The sequence below is a fragment of the Nanorana parkeri genome, unplaced genomic scaffold (assembly GCF_000935625.1).
Source record: "Nanorana parkeri isolate BGI_ZX_2015 unplaced genomic scaffold, ASM93562v1 scaffold1647, whole genome shotgun sequence".
Classification (NCBI taxonomy): Eukaryota; Metazoa; Chordata; class Amphibia; order Anura; family Dicroglossidae; genus Nanorana; species Nanorana parkeri.
The window spans coordinates 180,641-205,200 of NW_017307915.1; the positions used below are offsets into that span (position 1 = coordinate 180,641).

Below are 24,560 nucleotides of genomic sequence, written 5' to 3' on the forward strand. Positions count from 1 at the left end.
TACACCCCTTTACTCATATCTATGGAGTTTGGTGCTATTCCCCTCCCCACAAAAAATGAACTTCAGCTTTAAAGTGTATGTTTTTTTTTATTGGGACGGGGTGGTGAGAGGTTAGAACCTCGTCAGGCTTATATTATTATTATACAGGATTTATATAGCGCCAACAGTTTGCGCAGCGCTTTACAATATAAGGAAGACATTACAATCACCATACAAATCAAGACAAGATAGTAAGGAGGGCCCTGCCCCTGAGGGCTTACAATCTAAAAGGGAGGGGCCAGTGATGCATGAGGAGGGGGCTGTGTGGGGATGAATTGTTTGAGAAAGTGATAGTTAAGTGGTCAGGTTGAGGTGGGATAGGCTTCCCTGAAGAGATGAGTCTTAAGGGAACGCCTGAAGGCAGAGTGGGAGGCAGATGGACAGGTTGGGGTAGAGAGTTCCAGAGGATGGGAGAGACTCTAGTGAAGTCCTGGAGGGGAGCATGGGAGGAGTTGACGAGGGAGCTGGAAAGCAGAAAACACTGAGCGGTTTGTTAGGTGAATAGGTCTAGCAGCTGCATTCATGATAGACTGAAGGGGGGAGGAGCCTGTGTAGAGGTCCGCCAATGAGGAGGGAGTTGCAATAGTCAAGACAAGATATAACAAGAGAGTGAATGAGTAATCTTGCGGTTTCATTGGTGAGGAAGGAGCGTATTTTGGAGATATTGCTGTCCATGTCACCATTGGGAAGATTTACACTCACCAAGACAAAAAGCGATAGGAAAACCCAAATTTTAGAGTTGTCACCAGAACAAGAGGTTAGGGCGAATCTTCCAATGGGGAAACCTGATAGAATGAGTAATCTTGCGGTTTCATTGGTGAGGAAGGAGCGTATTTTGGAGATATTGCTGTCCATGTCACCATTGGGAAGATTTACACTCACCAAGACAAAAAGCGATAGGAAAACCCAAATTTTAGAGTTGTCACCAGAACAAGAGGTTAGGGGTAATCTTCCAATGGGGACACCTGATCGTGTGAAAACTAGCTGTACCGCTTTTTGCCGGCAGTGTACTGGGATTTTAGTGGAACGTGAGAGCTAGCACTGGGGGGTTCCTAATTTGCTTCATTCACCCCGGAGTCATTAGAAATGTCTTCAAGGAACCTTCAGTTGGGCTTTAAAGCCGAACTCCGGCCTTCCCTTCAGTCTTGCCCAGTTGGATTAGAGTTGAAGTCATTGGATTTCAGTTCTTTTGATCATCGATGGAAACTCAGCGTCACATGTGGGTGTTATCTAGAGTGGTCTGCATGCAAATACAGCTGACCTAGGAGCAGTGGCGTCACAAGGGGGGTGTGGGGGGTGCAGCCAGCACCTGGATGACACCATTGGAGGGGGGTGGCACCAAAATGACTGACAATCATTTTGGTGTCACCCCTTTTCAGGGCCGTAGATAATTTTTTTCCCTGGGGGGGGTTCAGCTTCCTCAAATTATAAGACTTTATCTAGCAGACACACCAAGGTTTGAAAAAAAAGCGACATCCGTGGCCACTTCAGCACCCCCCCACACACACATTATATGGGGCTTCTCGGTCAAGAGTGCGGTGGGACTATTTGCCTGTGACTATTGGCCAGTGGGTCCCCGTGTGCCTTCCACTTTTCTAGGTGAGAGGCTCCTCAGCCTTCCCCTAGCACAGCACTGTCAGTTCTTGCGCCGAGCAGCCATTCAAAATATGCCTCCCAGAGTCGAGTGTCAGCTTGAGGTGGGATGTGATAGGACAATGGCTGCGAGGGAGCTCCATCCATACGTGCATTGCTTACAGCTCCCTCTCATGTCCTGTAGAGGTGGCTGGCCCGGTGTGATGTAACATTCTGGTTCCCAACACCTCTACAGGGTGTGTGAGGGAGCTGTGCAAGCAATGCACATATGGATGGAGCTCAGTCACAGCACAGCAGCCCACACTGGATCCCAGGCTGAGGATCCACTCCAGTTCTGATAAGGTAGGGAGACTGGGTGGATCTTAAAAAAATTACTTTTTTTTTGGTGGGGTCTCTGGTGGGCTGTGCAAAGTTTTAGGTGGGCTGTGCGGAGTCTCAGGTGGGCTGTGTGGAGTCTGTGGTGGCATCTCTGCTGGGCTGTGCGAACTTTAATGCGGGCTGTGCGAACTTTAATGTGGGCTGTGCGGAGTCTCAAGTGGCCTGGTGGGGTCTCATGTGGGCTGTGCGAAGTTTTAGCTGGGCTGTGCGAAGTCTCAAGTGGCCTGGTGGGGTCTCTGGTGGGCTGTGCAAAGTTTTAGGTGGGCTGTGCGAAGTCTCAGCTGGGCTGTGTGGTGTCTCAGGTAGGTTGTGACTGGACACTCTGGGGGGGGTTTGAACCCCCCTATCCCCCCACTTATCTACGCCCCTGCCCCCTTTGAAAAGTCGGGCACTCGGTCATGAACCGAGAGCCCAACAGTTGCTCGAGAGAGAGGAGGGGACCTAGCGGCATACCTTATCCCCCTGGGTGAATGTCCCCTCCTCTCTCTGCCGGCGCCAATCACCAAGATGGCCGCCGGTAAGTAACAGCGGTACAGGGCGTGACATCATCATTCGCATACGCGATTACGTCACTGTGGGGGTGTCACCCGGTTCCCGCACCGGGACCGGGTGTCACCCTGCCTCGGGACGCCTCTGCCTAGGAGCTCCCACTCCTCCAGACTAACATCCACCCATCAAGGCATTTTGATATTTGCATAACTCCTCCCAGAAACCGGCCCACGGCTTGCATCAGGGCTGAGGGTTCTTGAGAAAAGTACTTAGGCAGGGTGCTGTGATGTTTTCAGGAAGCTTTGTACAGCACCCTGCTGGCCCCTCCCACCAGCTATGTACAGCACCCTGGCGGCCCCTCCCACCAGCCATGATCTGCCTGCATTGCATAGAGAAGCATACTCTGGGTATACAACACACACTGGGTACAAAATAAGGAATGTAATGAAAACAGAAAGACAAATAGCAATTGTTTTACCAGAACTGATGACTCCTCCTGATCTCCTCATCCTTGTGTTCCCTGTGAGTTCTTCTAGAGCAGAAATCCAGCCATCTCTCTGCACACCTAGACACAAAGACACCATTGTTATTAGGACTTATTAGTCTACATGAGCGACCTTTATTTCTCGGCACGTCATTGTTTATCAATGGCTGAACCAGCTACCAAGAGAGGGACAATGAGGTTCAATGATCTTTGGTGGTTGTAGGGTGTGGTGAGCACAGCAAGCTCATGGACACTGTGATACTGATTTCTTTTTTCTCATTGTGAGCTGCGGGACTGAAATATACTTCTTAATGGACATTATTTTTTGTAGGATTTTAAGACAAAGGTATTGAGCCAAATATTATACACAGTGCCCATAGATTTATAGTCTGTTTTAAACATGGGTCTGGTCATGGACTCTCAACCACTTCCTACCACCCCTATAACTAACCTTATATGTATAACACTTGTGGGTAAGGCTTAGTGCAGTGGTTCTCAACCTGTGGGTCGCAACCCAGAAGCGGGTCGCAACCCACAATCGAGGGGGGTCCCCACATACCTTGTGCTGCTCAGCCTCCTCCTAGCGCAGCAGTGTCAGTTCTCCTAGATGTGTTGCAGCAGCAGTGGCCAGAGAGGATCAGAGAGAGGGGACCAGGCAGGAGTGAGGGGCGGTGAGTGCTTGATCACCACAGAGCCCACACTGGGCACCACAGAGCCCGCACTGGACGCCAACAGAGAGTCCCACTAGCCATCTGAGAGCCCGCATAGCCTCCCGAGAGCCCACACAGATACTAGTATTGGTTCATCCCTAAATTTTACGGTTGGGGGGTCACCACAACTTGGCAAATGTTACCAAGGGGTCCCGGCCCTAGCAAGGTTGGGAACCACTGGCTTAGTGAAACTCATCATCCTCATGGACCTAGACCTACGGTCAACACAACATTCAGGTTCCTCCAATGGTGCCTGCTCTGAGTTCTCAGTACAGAAACATTATAAATACATGAAAAAGATCCGGGAGTGAAGTTCAAAATGTGTTATTATACTCACATCAGGTTTACAGAATTCAGCATCACAGATAGAATCCCAACTTGGGTTTCGTCTAGGGATGCACCGATACTAGTATCAGTATCGGTGCCGATACCGAGTATTTGGGTGAGTACTCGTACTCGCCCAAATGCTCCGATACCTAGAACGAGTACTTCCTGTATCAGGAAGCCGGGCAGCGCATCATTACACGCTGCCCGGTTTCCTGATTGGCCAGGAAACGGCTCTATGCTCTCTCGTCACTTGTGATGAGAGAGCATGGACCCGACTTCCCGGCCAATCAGGAAGCCGGGTAGCATGCAATGACGCGCTGCCTGGCTTCCCGATTGGTCAGGAAGCTAGCAAATCCGGAAGCCGGGCGCCGTGTATTGACGCAGCGCCCAGCATTCTGATTGGCCGGGAAGCCGGTGTCATGCTCCCTCGTCATCTCATGATTCATAATATTAAGAAAGTGACCTTAAAGCATTAGTTTGTATTGCTTTAGAAAAAATGTGACCTGTCCCTTTAAGAAAAAGTATCGGTAATTGGTATCTGCGAGTACTTGATCAAAAGTATCGGTACTCGTACTCGGTCTTAAAAAAGTGGTATCGGTGCATCCCTAGTTTCGTCATATCCACCCCCTCAGAAGAACTTGGATCATGGGAGAAACCTATGTGTGTTAATGTCAGATACCGGAGAGGACATAGCTGTTGTTGAATTTTTGGTTGAACAGTGACTGCAGTTGTATACAGGGCCGGATTTACTCTCCCTGCCGCCCCAAGTCCAGGTTCCGCAATGCACCCCCCTCCCCGCCAATCCAGCACAGCACTGTGCTGGAACTCCTGTGACAGCCGAGAAGGGGAAGAGCACTGCTCTCCCCTCTCACCGTGTACACAGAGCGGCAGGGTTAGTTTTAACCCTGCCGCTCTGCTCCCTGCATCGGAGGCCAGTGAGGAGAGATTCGGCGGCCGTGGTGAGAACGGAACCAGAGGAGAGAGGTAGGTGCGGGGGAGTGGAGATCGGACAGCCTGCACACATTTTACACGTGGCGTCATCGCCGCGATCACCTGTAAACGAACAAGCGGCTTCCCCACACTACATTTAGTCCTGCCTTCTCAAAGCAGGACTAAATGTAGAAGGCAACTTACCACCCGACGCCCGGAACTGTATGTTCCGGGCGTCGGGGGATTCCATACCGCTGCCGCCCCTCTGCGCCCCGAGGCCTGGCCTCGGTGGTCTTGTGGGGAATCCGGGCCTGGTTGTATATATCCCAAAATCTTGACGAATGCAAGAGGGACACTCCTAAGAGCCCATTTACACCAGGACGGCTGCGGATGAGCGCGGTTTCCGAGCTGATTTCAAAAGGGAGGTTTTGGGAGTTTTTTATTGCGTTTCAGCGTTTTTGATTGAAACGCAATTAAAAATGCCAAAAACCACGCTGATGTGTCAAGTGACGAGGGAGCATGGAGCTGGCAGCATGTAGTGACTCGCTGTCCGGCTTCCCGATACTGGAAGTATCGGGCTAGGCATAGGTGCATTTGGGCGAGTACTCACCCAAATACTCGGCACCGATACTAGTATCGGTGCATCCCTACTTTGCATACTTGTGATTGAAAAAATGCTGCTCTGGTATATATTACATAGAACATAAAAAGAATCCTAAACAATATAAGACTATTTGAGAATTGCGGCTAGGTGACTGATATGGAGCTACAATGGACTCCAACAAAATGGGTACCATTTGGGAACCCGTTACAGACCTAACTCGCTCGCTGTAGTAAATATTTCTAAGGTTGTACACGTTGCTCTATGTATGATTACTCCTTAAAACTGTGGCCAAAAACGGTCCTGAAACACCTACTAAAACTTTATATTACTTCTTAGCAGTGTGGGAAAGTGTTAAATCTCCTTAATTGCTGACACATAGATAAAGGCGATAGACTTTGGTATCAGACGGAAGTTCACCTCGCGCTACCTGGGTGTTTGCTTTCAGACAGAGAAATGACTTTGATGTGTCATGGACAGCCAATGACACAAGGCTGGTGAACATGCCGCTCCTTTAAAAAGGGTCCAAAGGAACACATTCCTAGCAAGGATCTTGTGAACTTCCTTAAGGAGTGGTGCTCTTTCTATCCTTCCCGGTTCAATGTTTTTATTGACGTCTCTTTTGTGGAAATCGCCCCTCACTTTCTGCCTCCAGAGATACAGAAGAAAGAAAATGGAAATATACGCAAAGTGAGAAGAAAATACCCTCATGAGGATCCATTTAAAAACAGCAGTGTGGCTGTAACATGGCCATACCGGGTTTCCCCGAAAATAAGACAGTGTCTTATTTTTATTTTTTCACGAAAAAAGACACTAGGTCTTATTTTCGGGGGATGTCTTACCTGACTGCAGCTGTGCCGTCCAGGGAGCCACAAACAGGTGGGCGGGCGTGCGGGCGTGTCTGGCAGGGGGGCGGGAGGGAGCTGCCTCTCCGCTCTGACCTAACGAAACGGTGCTACTTATTTATAAAGCACAATTATGTACCTTACAAGTGTGCATTGCGCTCCATTGGCTTTGGGAGTAAGAAGCTGGCAAAGCGCAATAACAAATTTATTGAGAGGTGGAAAAAAAAGAAAGAGGAGGAGAGGTCGGTCATGTGACCAGGGCCGGATTTACCCCAAGGTCAACCGAGGCCCGACCTTGGGGCAGCAGGGAGTAGAGGGGCAGCAGGGGTTTGGAATTCCTATCTCCCGACGCACGGGACACGCAGTTCCGGGCGTCGGGCAGCTAGTTGTTTTCTACATTTAGCCCGGCTTTGGGCAAGCAGACCTAAATGTACAGCGGGGAACCCGCCGCTTGTTTTGTACAAGTGATCTCGGTGATGTGGAAAAAATACCTGAAATCAACGGCTTCCTGTAACCATCAATTAGTTTCTTACACCTCTGTACAGGAATTTTGGAGCACTCTTCTTTTCCCATCTGCTCCAGGTCTCTCAGATTGGAAGGGTTCCTTTTCCCTCCACAGGAGCTCTATGGGATTCAGATCCGGACTCATTGCTGGCCTGTCCAGTACTCTCCATTGCTTTGTCTAAAACCATTTCTGGGTGCTTTGTGACTTGTGCGTTGGGTCATTGAATTCCGCTGTAAGACCCGTGACCTCTGACGGAGACCCAACTTTCTGACACTGGGCCCTACATTGCACCCCGGAATTCTTTGGTAGTCTTCAGATTTCATAATGCCATGCACACACTCAAGACCTCCAGCGCCTGAAGCAGCAAAGCAACCCCAAAACATCAGTGACCCCCCCACACCATGTGTTACTGTAGGGACTGGGTTTTTTTCTTTAAAGGCCTCATTTCTTTTTCTGAAAACAGCAGAGTGACGGACTTTACCAAAAAGCTGTCATTTTGTTTCATCAAAAAGCTGTTCATTTTGGGTCACCAATACAAACAAAAGAAATACACATGAGAATGCCAAAACATTTGTCATTGCAACAATTTTCTGCGAGAAGTGGTGAATTATCTGACAGAAATGCAGGGGGGGAGGGGGACACGACACTACTTTTGGCCATGACTGTGTATGTGCCGTGTGTATGAGAGCTTAAAGGGAGCCAGGTAGGAACTGAGACTGTGTGCAATCAGAGAAAAGTTCTCCTCCTTAGATCAGCGTTTTGTTATAATTCCTAAACAAATATTAGCCAGAACCAGTCACATTTCCCATGATGGCCCCCGCTGCTGTAATCAGACCTCACACATATTTTTATATAGTACGGGGTGGCTGGTATGGTGTATACTAGTACATTCAGGGTGTAATCAGCATAATAAATCATGTTGATGCTAAAAATAAGTGCAAGCTAATAACATCAATGGTGAACTCTGACATATAAAAGATAACCCCAACATTGGACTCCACCTAAGACTGCGTCATTTTTGGGTGGAATGACACTTTAAGCAAGTCTAAGAAGGATCATCCTTTTTCCTTATGTCCGGATCCCCGATGTGTGCATTCATGTACATAGACTGCAGCATAAAATGTCACATTACCACTCCGAGGAGAGGCGGAAGACTACCGAGTACTGGAACACCGCTGTATACAAGTATAACCTCTGATCTCAGTTCAGCAGTGCTGGATCCCAAATGTGCAGAGAGTGATTACAGGAGCCTATAACACACAGATCGATGGATGACCCGTCCACCCTGGTGTAGTATTATGCCTTTTATATGGGGTGATATTTAGACTTACCTTTCATGTCACACTGGTGTGCGGAGACATTGAGGCAGCTCTGGATGAATTTGTAGGCGAGGCTAAGGGATAGGAATGAGACTGCAATGTATCCACTTTCACTTTCAACATCATGCATTTCATTGCTCTTCATTGTGGATCTACTCAGTAGGACTTCCTGTTATTATGACTGTCCTCATTGCTCTGTACCTTTATACCATCTCCAACCATTCCAGATCCTGTAGGGTTGTTCTGACATGGCTAAATCCCAGGGGCCCATGAATAGAGTTGCCACCTTTTCTACCATCTAAACCCGAACACTCTAGCGACGTATGGAAATTTTTGGAGGTCGTGGCTTATTCATATGTAGATAGCGCCACCCATTCATATGTAAATATCACAGTCGAGACTATTTTCAGTGGGGGGCCAGTAGCCCCTATCTTAATTTTGGTTGCCCCTGTCTGCTTGACATCTTATGTCCGGGTTTCAGCTGCCATGAAACCCAGACACAGCATTCAAAACCAGGTGGCAACCCTACCCATGAAGTCCACCAATGTCCCATGATGTCCCCCACAATGTCCCATGATGTCCCTCACAATGCCTCATGATGGACTTTCTACCTTGCGTGATGTTATATATTAGGGATGCACCGATACTATTATCAGTATCCGTGTCGATGCTGAGTATTTGGGCGAGTACTCGTACTCGCCTAAATGCTCCGATACCTAGCCCGATACTTGAGCTTCTGCTATCCGGAAGCCAGGCAGCGAGTCATTACATGCTGCCCGGCTTCCTGATTGGCTCTGGGAAGCTGGCTCCATGCTCCCTCATCACTTGTGATGAGGGAGCATAGAGCCGGCTTCCCGGCCAATCAGGAAGCCAGGCAGCGTGTAATGACTGGCTGCCTGGTTGGTCGGGAAGCTGGCCAATCAGGAAGCTGGGTGCTGTGTTTGCCTGGTGAAGGGGATCCTGTGATACCCCGAAACGTTGTTTAGAGTGTTCTACTTGCAACTAGTACGTTAATAAACACGTACTGAACTTGCTTTGGAGTGCCGGTGCCCATCCTTTACTTATATTTTGTCGGAAGCCACCCGCTGACACCTGCTGCACGCACCTTCCATTTTTGGACCAGCGGCACTGAGTGCGATGGGTACACGGACTGGGTGCTGTGTAATGACGCAGCACCCGACTTTCTGATTGGCTGGGAAGCCAGCTTCATGCTCCCTGGTCACGTCGTGACCAGGGAGCATGGAGCCGGCTTTATGGCCAATCAGGAAACCAGACACAGCGCCAGGTTTCCTGATGTGCCAGAAAACCAGCTCCATGCTTTCTCGTCACCTAGTGATGAGGAGCATAGGGACGGCTTCCCTACGTGGTGAGTCTTTACAGTAACTCAAATTACCACACATTACAACCAAGGAATGCAGAAGACCATCTCTGAATATACAATCTTTCCATCTCCTCTTTTGAGGAAATCCTTTCTCAAGGAGTTCCCTTTCAATAATTTTTTTGTCCTCAATATGGTTGGTAGAAATTCCCATTTGGATATCAGGGTACTGGGTAAAGTTTTACTATTTTCAGTATGTACGTTTGTTCTGTGTAAATGGGGAAAAAGGCAGAAGTTCTTTGCATATTGTCTTGCCAGGTCAAAAGAATAATCAGAAGAATACTACATTATGGCCACTAGATGGAGCTGAGGAGGATAGGAAATAATATTTGTTTCTTGCGCTCCTCGGCTCCATTTAATGGCCATAATGCTGGACTTTCAGACTATTACATTAGTTCTGCACAAGACAACATTAAATTGTGCCTTATTCGCACAGAACTGATATAAATATCAGATGGTTATGGTGGTTAGTGCATTCATAGTGAGTCATTACCTCAGGTTTTCCCGCCTCCAAGCTCCTCGCCTGTGATTGGCTGAGCAGGCCTGTCACTCATCTCACAGCTATCACCTCAGGTTTTCCCTCCTTTGAGCTCCTCTCCCGTGATTGACTAGTATGCAGTCCTGTCACTTATCTCATAGCTATCACCTCAGGTTTTCCCGCCTCCCAACTCCTCGCCTGTGATTGGCTGAGCAGGCCTGTCACTCATCTCACAGTAATCGCCTCAGGTTTTCCCTCTTCCTCAGCTCCTCTTCTGTGATTGGCTGAGCAGGCCTGTCACTCATCTCACAGCTACCACCTCAGGTTTTACCTCTTATGAGCTCCTCTCCTGTGATTGACTAAGCAGTCCTGTCACTTATCTCATAGCTATCACCTCAGGTTTTCCCGCCTCCCAGCTCCTCTCCTGTGATTGGATGAGCAGTCCTGTCACTCATCTCACAGCTATCACTTTAGGTTTTCCCGCCTCCCAGCTTCTCTCCTGTAATTGGCTGAGCAGTCCTGTCACTTATCTCACAGCTATCACCTCAGGATTTCCCTCCTCTCAGCTCCTCTCCTGTGATTGGCTGAGCAGTCCTGCCACTTATCACCTTAGTTCTTCCCTGCTCTCAGATCCTCTCCTGTGTTTGGCTGAGCAGTCCTGTCACTCATCTCACAGCCATCACCTCAGGTTTTCCCTCCTTTCAGCTCATCATCTGTGATTGGCTGAGCAGTCCTGTCACTTATCACCTTAGTTCTTCCCTGCTCTCAGATTCTCTCCTGTGATTGGCTGAGCAGTCCTGTCACTCATCACATCACAGCTCCCATCTGTCTCTCAGGCAGACCTGCTCTGTACAGAAATGTTCTCTCTCTGTTCCTCACAGGCTGAGGGGAGGAAAATGGCTGCTGTGGGGATTTGAAGTTCTCTTTGAGATCTCTGTGTGTATTACAAATCTGAAGAGACTTGTCACATAACACGGAGCAAACTGCAGAGAGGAACTGATTTATTGTTCAGGGTGGAGGAGCCACACAGCACGGGGGACACTGATAGAAGAAAAGACTCGCTGAGGAGGAATCCATTATGAGAACTCTGACTGAAAAGGTACATTTCTACCAATGAGCTTCCAGAGTTATCATACGAATGTTACCTGACCACACAATGTTACCTGATAACATAATGTTACCTGACCGCACAATGTCCCCTGACCACACAATGTCCCCATACCACATAATGTCCCCTGACCGCACAATGTCCCCTGACCGCACAATGTCCCCTGACCGCACAATGTCCCCTGACCACATAATGTTACCTGACCGCAAAATGTTACCTGATAACATAATGTCACCTGACCACGCAATGTCGCCTGCCCGCACAATGTCACCTGACGGCACAATGTCCCCTGACGGCACAATGACACTGGATGACTGTGAGCAGAATATTTCCTCTTGTGTAGTGTAGTGATCGGACATCATCAACCTCTGCCTTTCCTGATCCCTTCACCACGCTTGTCCTCTCAGCCTTCCTTCCCCCGTACCTTCCTCTGGGTCACGAGAAGAAATGCTTCAACCCAAATCCCCTCCTCAGGGGGATTTACACTCCCTATTTCTAATCAGGAGCCCCTCCGTCCCCACAGGCCACATAAAGGACCGGCACCATGGGGTTGGGTTCAGGCAGAATTGATTAAATATTTGAAAAATGAATTATTTTTGGATTCGGGAGAATATTACATTTACATATTTCACATTCACCCCATCCGACCAGCAAGTGGTGAATGTGAGTCTGGTGCTCCAAGGTCCTCTGTAGGGGGATTACTGTCCAGCTGTGAACATAGAATAGCAGGATCTCGGATTACACACACTCCACCACCTCGGGTGTAAGGCCAAAAAAGTGCAGAGCTAGTGCCGGACATTTTGTATTGTGGATTAATAATTTTACACACAAGTAATAATAATAATAAATAACAATAATTATAATAATAACAACAATAATATAGTTGTATATGTATTAACCTTTAAGGATCTATTTATAAACAATTGGCAGTGAATATAGACGTTCTGTGTGAATGAACATACGTTCTTAAATTTTTTTTAGGTTGGATGTATTGCGGTGTGATACGGCATCATGGGCCACAAAATTAGTTTAACCCCTTCATGATTGAGGCCTTTTTTTGCACCCATTTTATATTCCACATTTTATGCCTGAAAATTACTTAAAACCCCCCAAACATGATATATTTTCTGAAAGCCGAGACCCTATAGAATGGTGGCAGGTGCAAATTTTTATGTTGCATGATATTAGCGCAACTCCTTATCAAACCCCCAAATTTAATGAAAAATTTACTTAAATGCCCCAAAATAAAATAAAATACCCATTTTTAAAATAAAATATAAAAGATGAGGTTACAACGAGTAAATAGATACCCAACATGCCCAGGTTAAAAAATTGTGTGCGTCTGTGAAACTGTGACATCATTCAGTACCTTAAAAAAGTCCATAGACGACGCTTTAAAAGCCCCCCATAGGTCATCAATTTAGAGATGCGTGTAAATACTGGCCCTAGAATTATTGCTCTCACTCAGGCGTGCGCGGCGATACCTAACATGTGTAGCGCGTTCGTCGTTTTCATACGTAGACGCAACCGACACGTGTTTACGTGGCGACGCGCATGCTTGCAGGGGGCTTAAAAAAATATTTTAAATTATTTTTAGATTTATTTAATTTTAAAAACGTTTTTTTTTTTTTTACTTTAATTGCTTACAAGCCCCCCATGTGATAGCAGATGGTGGTGTATGGGAACCGGAAGTGACGCAATCTGCATCGCTCCCGGTCCCATAGAACGGTTACAAGCCCCCCATGTGATAGCAGATGGTGGTGTATGGGAACCGGAAGTGACGCAATCTGCATCGCTCCCGGTCCCATAGAACGGGGAGGGGATCGACGAACAGAGGTTCGTCCATCTCCTCCCCAGCTCCCCGCCGACACCAGAGAAGCCGGTCCCGGGCCCGTAGGAGGGGCAATGGAACCCGGGAAAACAGCCCCAATGACAGCGACATACACTGTATGTCGTCAGTCATGAAGGGGTTAAGAGCAGAGGGAATAAGTACAGTGGTATCTCGGTTCACAAACTTAATTCGTTCCACGATTCTGGTCGCGAAGCGAATCAAACTGTTATCAGACCACGATCTCAACTAGAGGAAGCCACGGCCATGTGTCAGAGCAGGGAAGATGGCTGCGGTTGTGCTCGTCACCCGATGCAGAGTTCGCGAACGGTAGCAAAATTTTGCCGAACTTCCTGTTCGTGAACCAAATTGTTCGCGAACAGAAGCGTTGGTGAACCGAGGTACCACTGTGCTCCTCAACTCCATCTAGTGGTCATAATGAGGCATTACATCACAATACGTTCAACCTCAAAAGATGAAGTAACAATGTTTTGTTTTTGCCATTATTTGCACAGAATGCACGTTCACAGATATTCTCAGGATGGATTGTTTATAAATAGACCCCTTAATATGCAGAATATACAAAATAAGAATAGGATTGGCCTCCAAAAAAAGAATAGAGAAAACCAAACGTTGTCATTTTGGAGTGCTCCTCTTATCCTCTCTCAGTGAAGGGGTGTGGTATCAGCAGAGGCCACGCCCCCTCATGAAAATAAGTACATGAAAGAATGGGCCTGCTCCTCATGGGAGGTAACACACCGCCCCTTACTGCTGCAGTATTAGTGGTGAGGCAGGCTATGGCAGACAGTGGGGGAGCTCCCTAGGACAGGTGCCTGGAACTAACAATGACACTGCATGGTAGTGAGATCCTAAAAGCTGTACATTGTATTTATTATAGAGCTTCCTCCTCTGTGCAGTCTCTGCACGCATGCTCGGTCATGCAGTCTCTTCACGCATGCTCGGTCATGCAGTCTCTTCACGCATGCTCGGTCATGCAGTCTCTTCACGCATGCTCGGTCATGCAGTCTCTTCACGCATGCTCGGTCATGCAGTCTCTGCATGCATACTCGGTCATGCAGTCTCTTCACGCATGCTCGGTCATGCAGTCTCTTCACGCTTACTCGGTCATGCAGTCTCGTCATGCATACTCGGTCATGCAGTCTCCTCATACATACTCGGTCATGCAGTCTCTTCATGCATACTCGGTCATGCAGTCTCTTCATGCATACTCGGTCATGCAGTCTCTTCATGCATACTCGGTCATGCAGTCTCTTCATGCATACTCGGCCTGTACGATCATTGGATAAGGCTCAGCTCCATTTAGAGAATATGAATTAAAGTAGACACAGGGATTTGGTTTGGGGGGCAGTCAGCTGTGAAGGATGAACTTCGAGGTGAAATAAGAACCAATCAGCAGGCTGGCTGTGTCCCCTCCATCAGCTCATGGGAAATGTTCATGGCTGACTGGAATGTCTTTAACTCCTGAAGATTCTAGTTCCCATGCTGTCGTGTTGATCCAATACTGACCTGGACCAAGCATGCAGATCAAGAGCTCAGTCTGACTATAGTCGCTGCATACTTGTTCCAGGTCAGCATCTCAGGATGTGTTGAAGTCCGACATAAAAAAAAAACTACTGCCAGGCAACTAGCAATTTCAGAAGTAAAATAGTTCGTAATGGCATCCTCCATTTTTCTTTAAATAAAATCCTCCCCGTCCTCTCCTGGGTGTATTAGTTCATCTATGAGGAATCTTTCTTTTCTTGAGGCGGGTTTCTCATTTCTAAATCTCATTCTCTTTATCATCCAAAGAAATTCCTTGGCTCCATTCACAGCTTTAGTAGAGCCTCTTCTTTTGGGGTCACCATAGGACCTTCAGTCCTGGCCGGAGCTCTTCCAGCTTTTTAAGTTCTTTTTTTACTTCCTCTGACACAATGGAATGTCTGATCCTAGAATAGAGGGTATAAAGGGACATCAGATCTCAACAGATCACTCTCACACTATTTACCAGCATCTTTCAGGATGTATATTATACCAACCTGTCACCTTTTTAGGTAGGACAGTCAGTGCTGTTATACTCACTGTAATTCCTCTTTCCGGCTTGTTGTCAGAGCTTCCATCACATCCCTGAAATGAGGACCCTCCAGATTGTTCTCAGACAGGTCCAGTGTCCTCAGTCCCAGGAATGAATGTAACTATTCTCTACATGAATGAAACTCATTTCTCTTTATTGGAATCATTTATGTTCCATCACTTTATAAAACTCCAGGAAATAGAATATTATAAGTAACATGTTATAATGGAGTAGACACCCCAATATTGTCATCCATGTGTAGAGACAATGATATCTCCATACACAGGATGAGCAGAGAATACCACTGACCACCACACCCCCTCCTGCCCCAAAAGAAAGTGAGCCGACCGCAATGCGATTCAGTGCGTTCCGGCCAGAAACGGGCCCTTAAGATCGGAAAATTAAACTGTTCCAGAATATTATTGTCTCAGTCAGTCCTGTTATACTCACAGTAATTCCTCTATCCGGCTTGTTGTCAGAGCTTCCATCACATCCCTGAAATGAGGACCCTCCAGATTGTTCTTAGACAGGTCCAGTGTCCTCAGTGTCTGGTTATTTCTTATTACAGATGCCAGGTCAGGGCAGGAAATGTCTGTCAGATGATTATTAGACAATCTGTAGAAGAAGAGAAGAATGTTACCAGAAGAACATTTTATCTAATCATGTTTAATAAATATTTTTATTTTCAGTTTTTTTTTAATGTATAGAGCAGAGGTGTTCTCATGGAATCCAATGTCATCCCATCATTCGCATCGGCATTCATAAACTAATTTGTAACTAGATTTGTGTATTCCATTGAAGCATTCAACAGGTATTGCTTTGTGTCTGGTGTTGTTTCATTGATGATGCTTTTGCATTGTGGCAAGTAACATTGGATCCCTACTGTCCTACTGTTTTAATCTGTTTTAATCAATCAATTAAATTTAACGTTGATTTTGGAAAACAAATGTCATTTGGATACATAAAACTACCGGAGGGTCGGTGTATTACTGTCAGAGCACAATGAAAACCAGACAAGCGAAAGGTGCTAGTTAAAATATTTATTAAGAACAGTGTCCACAGGAGCAAGCAGAATCATAAACCGCAACAAGCCAGAGTCAGGAGCCGGAGTGGGTAGTCATCCGAGCCAGGTCAGGAACACAGAGATCAGCGTCGTCAGGAACAAGCCAAGAGCAGGAGCTGAGAAAGATTTCAACAATAATGTCGGGATCCACACTGCTGCCTGAATGACAGCTGGCTCTGTCTCTCTAGATCCAGAGCCAGTTGTGCCCACCCTCTCCCCGTTTCTGTCCCTCCAGTCAGTGCTGGACGATTGGAGAAGGGGGGTAAGAATCCCTGCAGGGAGTGGAGACTGACTCTACCTCTACCCTCCTAAGCATGTGTCTGGAGGAAAGTGTCCACACTCCCTCTAAGGCTGCATCACTGGTCACTCTATTTATCTGTTTTACAAATTGATTGCATGTTTTCATGTTCTGTTTTACCAGTTGCACCCACCTTGTTTTGTTTATAAAGCATCAAGATTTCACCAAGTCTGGCTTATTGTAGAATAGGAGGGTTCAGCTGCATGTTGAGCTATGCAGGTCACAGGGTAATGTGTAGCGTAAACAGAACAGCAAAAGCAAAAAACATTTTAGAGCAGCTGGGCAGCATGTAAGCCGTTTGGTTAGGCCACAATTTAGGGAGGAGAGATAAGACGGGTTTTATCTTCAAATAAAGAAAAATCTTGACAAGACGGTCCTAAGAACAGTAAATGTCTGAGATATGTTGGGCCTGCATCCTTCCCTGCAGCCAGAATTACACAGTGTACAAAAAATATACAGCATCCCTGCCCATGCTTACTGGACCGTGTCCATGGTCATGTGTACCCTGCCACTGACGTTGTAGTCAAGCAACACAGACACAGTACACTGCACATATTAGTAGAGGGCTGGTATGGCCCCATGGACAAAATAATGGCAGTGGTACTTGCTACTGTCCTACTGCCACAACCCATAAACTTGTCAAAGCAGCTGATTTCATGAGCTGTTATCGGAGCAGCTGTAGTGCCAACAGTAATTCCAAGCTGACATTAAAGGAGAACTATGGGGTTAAGGCTTTCCCCCATAGTTCTCCTTAGGGTAACGGGAGGACACAAACTAGCGTCCTCCCGTCACCCTAGGCTCAGTATACCGCGAGCTACAGCTCGCGGTATACTGAGACGCCACAGTATATCGCGAGCTACTGCTCGCGGTATACTGAGACGCCGCAGCTGAAGCGGATCCCGACAATTGTGCCGGGAAACGCCCAGCTGCATGACTGACAGCTGGCTCTGCCTATCTAAAGGCAGAGCCAGCTGTACCCGCTCCCTCCCCCGTCATTTCCGCCAGTCAGCGCTGGCGGATCGGAGGGGGGAATCCAGCCCCTCCCCTGTCACGGCAGAGAGCCGTGACAGGATCGAGATGTGAGCGAACGCCGGTATGTGTTCGCTCACCTCCGGATCTACTGAGCCGACCTGTGACAGTCTCATTGTCACAGGTCAGCTAGAACTATGAGGTGAGTGAAAAGCACTCACCTCATAGTTCTCCTTTAAGACGCTGGGCATGGGGGTGGTTTAGATACTTTTTTTTCTTCCATTTGCTGATCTCCTCCCTCCAGAAGGAATACAGAAGTGATGATGACTTTGTCACTTCCCACTTCTGAGCTGTCATGTGAATCAGTGTCCGCTCAGCTAGATTGTAGTGCAAAGGTGACATAAGGAGTCTAATAGACCTCCAATGTCTCCTTAAAGAGGACCTGTGACCACTAAAGTGCTATTTAAGTTCTTAAAATACAAACAAGAAACATACATAAATCAAAATAAAAACCCAGGCACTACATAAAGCACACTTCCGCCTTCAATACTAATTTAAACTATCTAGATCTTCCTCCCTCATCTATATGCTAATGTTTTGTTTTTAACTTGACAAACAAATATTAATTTAGGCCCAGTTATGTCATCAATGGGTCTCTGTGCTTCTCTATGCAGGTGTTATGCAAATATGAAAATACCTTGAGGGGTGGATGTCAGTCTGATTTGCTTCAGTTTCCAATGAATCTTGTGAGAGTCTCACAGCGTGCAGTAAAATCAGAGCAAGCTATTTCTGTGCAGGAGAGGAGTCCGTACACTGTGCAAGGCTGGAGATAAGCAATAATTGTATCTTATTGATTATCTACAATGCATTTTTATGAAATTTGGATGAAGCAACAGCTTTAAATTCTTAGCCACAATTAGAGGGAAGTCTTTGGGGATGGTTGGTGGACTCCAAAAGCAGAACGCCACTCCAGCCTCCCAGGAGTACCATTTAATAATGTCCGGGTACAAATTATTCTTCAGTAACAAAGCAGGGTGTGAACATAAGGTTGAAAGCTGCACCTGTGTATATATAGAGTCTGATTTAATTTTTCTGGATTATTCATAGTTATTCTTTACCTCAATCTCTTGATGTTGTGAAGATCCGGTACAAGTTTCCTCAATCCTTCACTCGAGATATTACATGATTGTAGATCTACTTCTTCAGTCTCTCTGCAGGATTGAAGGATAAAAGACAGGACAGAGCAGTCAAGATGGGTGAGTGCAACACCAGAAAAGTCAACTTTGTTTGATCCAACACATTGTGACACCAGAGCCTTATTCCTGCTCTCATGGAGATAGTAGAAGACATTAAGAAGATCTCTCTTGTTTCCTTGTTCTTTTCCCATCTCCTGGATCCAGGTGATGACATGTCTGGCAGCCGGAGTAGACAATTCTCCCACCTGAGACTTTAACATGGATCTAGTAGAAGAGTCTGAGAGGCCGCAGAGGAAACGGAGAAATATTTCAGCACGGCCGTCATTGTGAGATTCAGCTTCATCAAGTGTTTTCTGTAATCTGTCCGGATTATAGTTCATGAAATGGACTAAAGCAGCAAAAAACTCCTGAAGAGTGAGATGTAAGAAGGTGTAATCCACATCAGGAGGCTGACCAGATTCCATCATGAAACATGAAAAGAGATGTGTATTATTTCTCACACTGAATGAGTCCAGATGACGTTTATCAAATACAATCATGCGATTCATGACTCCATGTTCTGCCATCCGCCCCATAGATGTCAGCAGTTCCCGGGCAGGGTGATCATCATCTTTATTCTGGTTGTGATTGGTCAGAATGTTTGAGACAAAAGTCACAAAGATTTGCGTCACTGTTTTGGGCATTGATGTCATCAGCTGATCAGTGATTGTTGGTTGGGCTCTGAAGCACATTGATAACACTGTACAGATGATCCAGCAGTATGATGGGATATAACAGAAAGTGTACAGCGTGTCATTCTCCTGCACATAATGAAAAGCCTTTCCTGACAATTCCTCATCTCCAAAGAAGTTTTTAAAGAAGATCAGTCTGTCTCTATGGAGAAATCCCATGATGTCCACTATTCTCTGGAAGACACCAGTATCAACTGAGGCCAGTCTGGTTCGGCGGCTGGTTATCAGTACAGAGCAACCCTTAAGAAGACTCTGCCTCACCAAACTGACCACAATCTCACCAACATGTGTTCTCTGTTTTGGATTGGATAGTTTACATGATCTGAAATCCATTTGGTGAACACTTTCACCTAAGCCATCAAATAGAAACAGAAGTCTCTCTGGATGTTGTAAAATATCTCCAATATGACTCGTCAGATACGGATATTGTTGAAGAATCATCTCCTCCAAGCTGACCTCTTTCAGTTTATTAAGCTTCCGGAATCTGAAGGAGAAGACAAAAGCAAATCTCTGGTAGTGTTTTCCGGTCACCCAGTCATAGACAAACTTCTGTATCAGTGTGGTCTTCCCTATTCCTGGCACTCCGCTCACCATTACTGCATGTGGTACACATTGTGACTGGGGGCTCCAGCGGAACAGCCTGTTGGGGGAAATATGTTCCAGTCCAGATTGTGCTTTCTTCAAGCATTTCTCATGTTTCCCCCCGGTCTGTATTATCTCATTCTGTGGAAATTGCCTGAACTGATCAGAGGAGACTACAATCAGGTCCACATAACGCTCATTGATGAGGAATCTTTGTGTTTCTAGGGTAGTTCCTGGGGGTCTATGCTCCACTATAGTCTCAGTCTTCTCCATCAGATGTTGTTTGTGCTTCATCTGAATTTCTGAGAATGTAATAGAAATATTACTCAAGGTAAAGCAGAAAATGACAATGTATTGTTTATGCTAAGCAAAGGTTTAACCTTTTATGTTCTGAGGATAGATCTTTGGAAATTTACTACAAATGCATATAATTTGATTTCAGTGATAAAAGTACTATACAGATATTTATACCTAATGAAAAAACAAGTTGAAATTAGTTGTATACACTGATTCATTGTAGTTAAAATGCTTTTGTGATCATATCAACTATTTTTCTTAAGGATATTAACCTTTTTGATATGCATTGTATTTTCTAATTGCACTGTTACTCCAATGCTTTTGAGTGGCTGGTCCTCATGAATGAGCTTCAGGTTTGTGGTGGACATGAGTTTTACCCGAACCCAGCCTGTTCTCAGTTTGGTGAGGAGGTGAACAAACTGGCCAAATATGACCAGCTCAACTGGCTGCCTGAACCTCTCTGATGCAGCCAGAATTCTGTCTGTCACTACTGTCTCTCAATTGCAGATCCCGACCAGGTTCTGTTTGAAATTGTCTTTTATAGAGGACCTTTACCCATATCATTAAATTAACAAACACACCTTCAGTAATGTTCAGTAATGACGATCTACAAACACATACTTCTAAATAATTGCCGGCTTTGTATTCTTTGCATACCTTTTTTCTTTTCTTTCTCAGTCTTCTCATGGTGGCCATTTTAACTAAGGGCAGGTTACTAGATCTCCATTTACTTCCTGGAACTCTGGCACATGTGACTAGGACATGTGACCTATACACATCATCATAGGGGAAGAAAATGCCTTTCCCTGAGATCTTGCGAGATTACAGATGAGATTTCCCAGCAATGCTCTGCTGCTGATGTAACCTTCCCAGGATGCAACACTTTGGCACATTACATCATTTGTGCCAGAAGTGGACCAGGAAGTGGATAAACTCTATTTGTAAGTAAATGAAAAACATGTTTGTTTAACTAATTATTGTAAGATGATTTTAAATTGGCATGCAGACTTTTATTAGGGCTTGTCACAGCTTTAAATCAGGAAACGCTAAGAACACTGTGCTTCAGTGATCATAGACAGACCAGGGAATGAATGTTCCCTGATCTGCTGCAGCTCCCCATCTTGAGTGTATCTTCTGTGGTCTAGGGATCGCAAGAGGAGTGGGAGAACCTGAAAAACACAGCAGGGGGTGTGGCTGGGGGGTGGTCCATGTCCTATGGCCCTGAAGTGGTGGAACACAGAATATAATAAAAAAATTGTCCAAAATTCTAATCCATTTCCCACTTTACTAAAATGTTTTTTGCATTTGCCTATGCCCCCATTGGAAAGATTTCCAATCACTTCCTCAGGCATGACAAAGTGTAATAGTTAATTGTTAAATAAATAAATACACATTACCAAAGGGAAATAACCAATCAGAAACCATGAAAAATGCTCACCCTTACCCCCCTGACATCATAATGAAAATTAAATGCAACCACCACATCTTAGGACTGGTAAGATATGGTATATCAAATTTTTGGCTTTAGATAATTGTTAACCGTTTTACTGGTGCCACCATCAATAGAACAGTGTGACAGTATCAGGAAGGAAACACATTTGCAGTTAATTTACATAATGTAAAGCCAGCTTTGGGTTCTATAATAGAAGTGATACAGCCGCCTGATGACTTCTATTTGCTACAAATAGTGTCACCTGTGTACTGGGCTCATGTGTACCCAGTATGTCCATTCAATCTAGAGAATGGAGAGGAGTCTGTACCCAATCTAGTTCAGTGGAAGCTCAGAGAGGGCGTTAGGGGTTCAAGAGACCTCCCAATGCCTCTGTAAATCAGAACTGTGACTCCCCATATGCTATTAAATGGTGAGATTTCTGCCATAAAGTTAAAGGAGAACTATGGGGTCGGGGCTTTTCCCCATAGTTCTCCTTAGGGTAACGGGAGGACACAAACTATCGTCCGTCACCCAAGGCTCAGTATACCGCGAGCTACAACTCGCGGTATACTGAGACGCAGCAGCCGGAGCGGATCCCGACATCGATGTCGAGATCCGCCCAGCTGCGTGAGTGACAGCTGGCTCTGCCTGTCTAGAGGCAGAGCCAGCTGTACCCGCCCCCTCCCCCGTACGTTCCGCCAGTCAGCGCTGGCGGATCGGAGCGGGGAGAAGGGAATCCAGCCCCTCCCCTGTCACGGCAGAGAGCCGTGACAGGATCGAGAGGTGAGCGAACGCCGGTATGTGTTCACTCACCTCCCGATCTACTGAGCCGACCTGTGACAGTCTCATTGTCACAGGTCGGCTAGAACTATGAGGTGAGTGAAAAGCACCCACCTCATAGTTCTCCTTTAAAAGAAGAAAGGGTTTAACAATTAAACTGAAATAAGATTAAAATAAAATAATGCCCTCGCCCCCAACCTTCATATGCACATACATGCAAATGCAAACTTGAGCATACAACAAGCTCAGGAATTACAATTGTGCACTGTGCGGGAATCATCACGCGACCACCAGAGTGAGAACAATAATTCCAAAGCTATTATTTATGGCTGAATCCAAACTGATGAGTTGTAATGGTTTCTAAGGGAAACCTAGGGAAAGATTTTGGGTACTGTAGTTTCTCACCGTTTTGAGGCCACATGCAATTTTAAGTTTTGCCTCCATCTCATCTTTTTATATTTCGCAGTACATTTGGATATTTTATTGTGTTTGTGTGCACTAAAATTAATTTATGAGTATATTTTACTGAACATCTGAGTTTGATAGATGGCTGCACTAATACCATGTGCATATAAATTGCAGATGCCATTTTATAATTCTATGGCTCTATTCTACTTTAAGAACATAGGTGATGTTTTGGGTTTTCATGGGCAAAATGTGAATTTTACTATGGGGGCACAAAATTAAAATAAAAGTGATTTAAGCAGCAACAAATCCATTCTTATACATATATATTATGACCTGAAGGGGGAAGTTTGTATTCAGGTAAAATATAACAAAATATAACAACAGTTCTGCACTTTGCAGAAGGTTGTTGATATTTTTCAACAAATTACCTCTCAGTTCACAAGTCAGTGAGTGTCCGTATTCATCCAGCAGAATCTGCTCCACCAGACCCTCACCTATAGAAAAATAAATAAAAGATGTGACTTGATCCCATCCATACCAGGCAGACCCACAAAATGATGCATTTGAATGTCTGTGAAGGTTTTCATTCATCCAGGTCATGGTATGAAGTAAATCAAGGCAACTGGACTTGCTGTATTTTTCTTGAAGATGGTCATCCGACCAGCTTTCTCAATTCAGAAAGTGTAACAATGTAATAAGATTAAAAAAAACAAAGACTAAAATTAATCTCTCTGCTCCCCCAGCCTCTGTATACACACACATGCATGTGGAGAAAGCTAGTCAGATGACCAGCGAAATTACTTCAAGAAAAATGGCTGCATGTTCGGCTGAGCCGAAGTGCAGAAGGAGTTCGACTCAGCCAATCCAACATCTGGATCGGCTGAGCCGAAGCTCTGGCAGATCACTCGCTGCCGTTCGCCCCTATTCCCATAGTGGCCAAACAGCAGTGAGTGAATAGCCGAATGCCCCTGAGCGGCATTCGGCCTTGGCTATTCTGCTCGGTACCTCCGTGGTACCGAGCAGAATAGCAAATAACTGAAAATAATTTTAAAAAAGTAAAAGTTTAGAAATTATTTTAAAAAGAAAAATAAATATTTTAAAGAAAAATAAAATAAAAAATATTTTTTTTTTAAAACGCTGCACGCCGACTCGACCGCATGCGACGGACTCCAGCTGCATAAAGGAGCATCTGACAGATGCCAGCAAAAGAAAAACAGTTGTCACTGCTAACTCCGTCCAACTGTTTCCTATTGGCTGGGCAACTGCCAGAGTCTTCTATCAGGTGCTGGATAATGAATAACAACACTTCGGCTGTCACTTCGGCTCATGTGCCTTCGACTCGGCTGAGCCGCTTGGATGCCTTCGGCTGCTATTGTGTATAGCCCGTACAGCAGCAATTTGGTTCGACTGAACAGAAGGGCAGAGGCGGCCGAAGAGAGCCAAAGGATCAGCCGAAGCTAAGGCTGGATCCTTCGGCTCTTTGGTGAATAACCCCCTTAGTATTTTCCTAATATTTGGATCAAACTGAAAAGAAAATACAATAGTAAAGTTCATTTTTTGCCTCCATTTGCACAGCTCTGAATTGTTTATTAAAGGAGAACTGAGGAGTGCTTTTCACTCATCTCATAGTTCTAGCCGACCTGTGACAAGTCGGCTCAGTAGATCGGGAGGTGAGCAAACACATACCGGCGTTCGCTCACCTCTCGATCCAGTCACGGCTC

The 24,560-nt window shown here is 45.8% G+C and overlaps 2 protein-coding genes across 2 annotated transcripts in view; both read right to left on the reverse strand.

The window, feature by feature from the left end:
* LOC108799167 (NACHT, LRR and PYD domains-containing protein 3-like) overlaps positions 1-8,258 on the reverse strand; it is a 23,519-nt gene extending 15,261 nt beyond the window's left edge. The window contains exons 1-2 of the mRNA XM_018570983.1: positions 8,233-8,258; positions 2,978-3,064 (exon numbers count right to left, since the gene is read on the reverse strand). Of these exons, the coding sequence (XP_018426485.1) occupies positions 2,978-3,064; positions 8,233-8,239 (94 nt within the window). The 5' untranslated portion in view covers positions 8,240-8,258. The remainder of the gene's footprint in view (positions 1-2,977; positions 3,065-8,232) is intronic.
* The window catches only part of LOC108799166 (ribonuclease inhibitor-like), a 201,132-nt gene that overhangs the window by 52,300 nt on the left and 124,272 nt on the right, over positions 1-24,560 (reverse strand). The gene's annotated exons all lie outside the window — the stretch shown is intronic.